This window comes from Octopus bimaculoides, chromosome 4, assembly GCF_001194135.2.
Source record: "Octopus bimaculoides isolate UCB-OBI-ISO-001 chromosome 4, ASM119413v2, whole genome shotgun sequence".
Lineage (NCBI taxonomy): Eukaryota > Metazoa > Mollusca > Cephalopoda > Octopoda > Octopodidae > Octopus > Octopus bimaculoides.
This window is the reverse complement of record NC_068984.1, coordinates 3,377,092-3,381,546: the sequence shown is the minus strand read 5'-3', so window position 1 is coordinate 3,381,546 and position 4,455 is coordinate 3,377,092. Positions and strand designations below refer to the sequence as shown.

The 4,455-nt window shown below is 38.9% G+C and overlaps 1 protein-coding gene across 1 annotated transcript in view; it reads left to right on the top strand.

The window, feature by feature from the left end:
* The first annotated feature begins 1,871 nt into the window (after positions 1-1,871).
* The window catches only part of LOC106869987 (sodium- and chloride-dependent GABA transporter 1), a 58,243-nt gene continuing 55,659 nt past the window's right edge, over positions 1,872-4,455 (top strand). Inside the window, exon 1 of the mRNA XM_052967615.1 lies at positions 1,872-1,956. Coding sequence (XP_052823575.1) covers positions 1,872-1,956 — 85 coding nt within the window. The remainder of the gene's footprint in view (positions 1,957-4,455) is intronic.

The window sequence follows — 4,455 nt, the reverse complement described above, 5'->3', positions numbered from 1 at the left end:
TATATATATATATATATTGAAGTTATGAGAGCACTCCATAGACACGTGTACCCTTATCGTAGTTCTCAGGGAGATACAGCGTGACACAGAGTGTGACAAAGCTGGCCCTTTGAAATACAGGTACTACTCATTTTTGCCAGCTGAGTGGACTGGAGCAACGTGAAATAAAGTGTCTTGCTCAAGGACACAGCGCGTCACCGGGAATAGAGCACACGACCTTACGAAAGTGAGCTAGATGCCCTAACCACTAAGCCACGCGCCATCATATATATAGCGTATGAAAGATATTGGTGTCAAGAAGACCCAAAGGTGTCAGGTAATGCTGAGTAAGTGCTAAGGACAGACTATAGTTAAGCTCCAGATTCGGTGATTATGCGAATGAGGTGTCCAACGTGGGTCATATATTAGCATACGTATATATATATAAAAATTAACAGAATGAGATAAAAAAATCCAAGGTTGTGAAAGATTTCAGAGCCTGTTTTCATTCCTCCACTTCACTCTGTATTTCATATCTTTTCTATAATAACCATTTTCTCGCACCGTCTCTGATGAAGAGATATATAAAATATCCCGGAAACAGATGTAAGACCTCTTTATAAATGTTCTGAAATCTTTCACAACCTTGGATTTTTTATCTCATTCTGTTAATTCTATGTATATATATATTTGATGTAATGTTTTCATTAATCAATTAAAGGAGTCGCTTGAAACGGCCGAAATGAATTGACACCTGTACATTTACGTCACCCATTTATGTATATAAGCATATATATGTATATATATATGTATATATATATATATATATATATATATACACACATAAACATACATACACACACACACACATATATATATATATATATATATATATATATATATATATATACCTCTCTCCCTCTGTCTCGTATCGTTATCATTCATTTACAGACGTATAGATCTTAGTCATCCGACTGACATTCCGTTCGAGTGTCTCTCAGTCAATCTGTTCAAAGACTGCAACATGAATATTCAAAGCATTACACACACACATGCGCGCGCGCGCATGAACGCACGCACACACATACATACGGAAGCTGCCACAGTGGAAGAACTTAGAGAATAGAAACAACGACAGAGGACAACATATAGTCTTGCTTGTTTAAAGTCAGTTTATCTTTGGCGAAATGTAACCAAATAACATTTCTTGGATACTATGAGGACTCACCTGCATGAAGACAAATTATCTGGAAAATGTGTAGACAAGTTCCTGCAACTAGCTTGTTTATACACCTGTCTTCGTCTTTTGTTTTTCTGTACATTATATATTATATAACTCGACTCCGTCGGTCACGAATGACCAAGGGGCGAATGCACAGCCTAGGGTTGTTTTTATGGAAGATCAGCCCATGCATACCAGCCTCCCCTCTCCACCAATGTTATCCAAGGGAAAGGCAAAGGGGCCGATACAGCTTGGTACCAGTGACGTCACAGCTCATTTCTACAGCTGAGTGAACCGGAGCAACGTGAAATAAAGTGTCTTCCTCAAGAACACAACACGCAGCCTGGTTCGGGATTCAAACTCACAACTTCACGATCATAAGCTCGACACTCTAACCACTGAGCCATGCGACTCACCCACACGCATATATAATATATAAAGAACATTAATACTCATGAGCGATATTAATGTTAGTGGCGGCAAGCTAAAGCCGTATAGGCGTACACACACATACACGCACACACGTATGTGTGTGTCCCTTTCGGAGTTGCCTATGCTCAGAGAGTGCAAATACGAAGAGAAAACGAAAGGGTTAACTCAACTAGGAATCGATCTGTATTGATCAGGATTTGCTTTCCGCTACCATATCACGATCTTGTTGGTACCCCCTATGTATGCCGTGTTGCTGAATCAGAAGAGTTCTTGGCAATATGTCGTTCTCTGTTTAGCTTCGCACATTGAGTTCATGTCCGACTGTAATTGTTTAAACGTTCCTGGATCGATAAACTAAGTACCAGCCAAATATTAATTTGGATGTTGTTAAGTATGAAAGTTTTCAAGAAAAAGAAATGGTGCTTTTGTTAAGATTCCATATATTAGGTTAATGAAAATTTATGTGCGACTACGTTCACACCTAAGAATTATCTCTGAAACATCTACAGCTGGCCGAGACACCTCTCGCATGAACCAATCGATATATAAGAATTAGTGAAACGTGAGGAAAAAAACCACACACACACATATATATACACACGCATACAAAGACACATTGCATGTATACATTCACATACACATACTAGAATGAAAAATACCTCATACAAAAAAAAAAACGTTACATGAGCAAAGATTATTTTATGAAATTCGAATCTGACTTCAACAGTGTTTCCTCTACAGCGCATGCGCTAAAACAACAAAAGCCGACAAAGATTAAAAAAAACATATAAAAAGTGGAGTGTAAAGCCTATATGCTAACGTAAAGTAGCAGCCCTGTTTAGGACGAAGAACAACAGCATCAGCAACAACAAAGGAAGCAGTGATGGTGGGGGTGGGGTAGTGGTGAAGGTGGTGATAGTAGTGGCAGTAGTAGTAGTAGTAGTAGTCAGACAAAGGCGGGGAAATTAGTTGAGTGTAAGACAAAATACCTTGGGGTATGAACTTCCAACCCTTTAGGTGTTGCGTTCGAATATCACCAAGTCAGCTGATTTTTATTCAACTATGCCCAATTAATTCATTATTAGACACTGGATCGATATAAACGACTATAGAAATTATGATAAATAGAACGTGGCACTCCGTCGGTTACGACGTCGTGGGTTCCAGTTGATCCGATCAACGGAACAGCCTGCTCGTGAAATTAGCGTGCAAGTGGCTGAGCACTCCACAAACACGTGTACCCTTAACGTAGTTCTCGGGGAGATTCAGCGTGACACAGAGTGTGACAAAGCTGGTCCTTTGAATTACAGGCACAACAGAAACAGGAAGTAAGAGTGAGAGAAAGTTGTGGTGAAAGAGTACAGCAGGGTTCACCACCAGGGTTCACCACCAGGGTTCACCACCAGGGTTCGCCACGAGGCACCTGCCGGAACCTCGTGGAGCTTTAGGTGTTTTCGCTCAATCAACACTCACAACACCCGGTCTTGGAATCGAAACCGCGATCCTACGACCGCGAGTCCGCTGCCTTAACCACTGGGCCATTGCGCCTTCACAATAAATATGTTTATTGGTTTCTGAAAGTTGATTGATCACCAGGTTTAGTGAATTGATTGGCAGATTGATTAGAGTGATGGAGAAAATCCTTTCGGTATTTGACTTATGCTCCTTTCTCGTCTGAGTTCAAATCTCACCTTGGTCGACTTGCTTTTTATCCTTACGAGAGAAATAAAATTAAATTCCATTGGAATTGTGTGGATCAATGTAATCGACTCTATATTGCCCCTCCCCCAACAACTCAGGTATTGTGCCGTTATCAGAAAAGATGTCTATCATCACTCAATTCTTTATTCATTAATCATTTGCTCACGTCTATATATGTATATACCGTATTTTAACGTGTATAAGGAACCATTTTTTTTTTCAAAAAAAAGGTAAAAAAAGTATGGGAGTTTCTTATATATAGATAGTATTATAATCCCTTACAAAACCTTTTTCACAAACTTTAAGCCCCCAAAATTAGGGGTTCCTTATATGCATTAAAATACGATACTTTTATATCCGCATAAATCCATTAGACATGATTTTAGATTTACGCACTGAAGAGATTTCGTGACGTTCATACATTTACTAACAGTATTAACTGAGTTAAAGAAATGGCAACAAACGAGAAACAGAACAAAATTATTCTTTCTGTCTTTGTCTCAAGTCTGTGGGTCTCATTCCAATTTTCAGAAATATTTTCAATGGTTGTTAATATACTAGAACCGAATAAAGAAAACTAACAATTCTCTTTAAAAATATATTTGCTGGTCGACACAAGAGGCGTAGTAAATGTATTATAAAGCTAGCATTGTTTTTTGAACAACTAGTTAGGTGGCTGTGTAACACGTGACCTTCTCAATAAAAAATAATAATAATAAAAGAAGCTGGCTAGATTATTCAAGCAAAACTAATACGATTTCGTCCTCTCTCGTAAATATTGTGACGTTAACATGTCTGAACATACGTTTGTATAAGCTGTTTCCGGGCACCCCATCCGTGGGAAGATCCCGAATGCTATAGCTTGAATTACAAAAATACTTGTCTTCTCAGCTAACCTCCTTCCCAGTGCTATCTATACAGGACGCCATTTTCAAAATGAAACACTTCCGGTCTGTTCGTGCTAAATCGCTCCTTGTGTGCTGAGATTGTTCTATTGAGGATATTAATACTTCAAATGTGCTCGTTTGAAACTAATTCAGAAAACTGCTTCACTAATATCTCTCTCTCTCTCTCTCTCTCTCTCTCTCTCTCTCTCTCTCTCTCTCTCTCTCTCTCTCTCT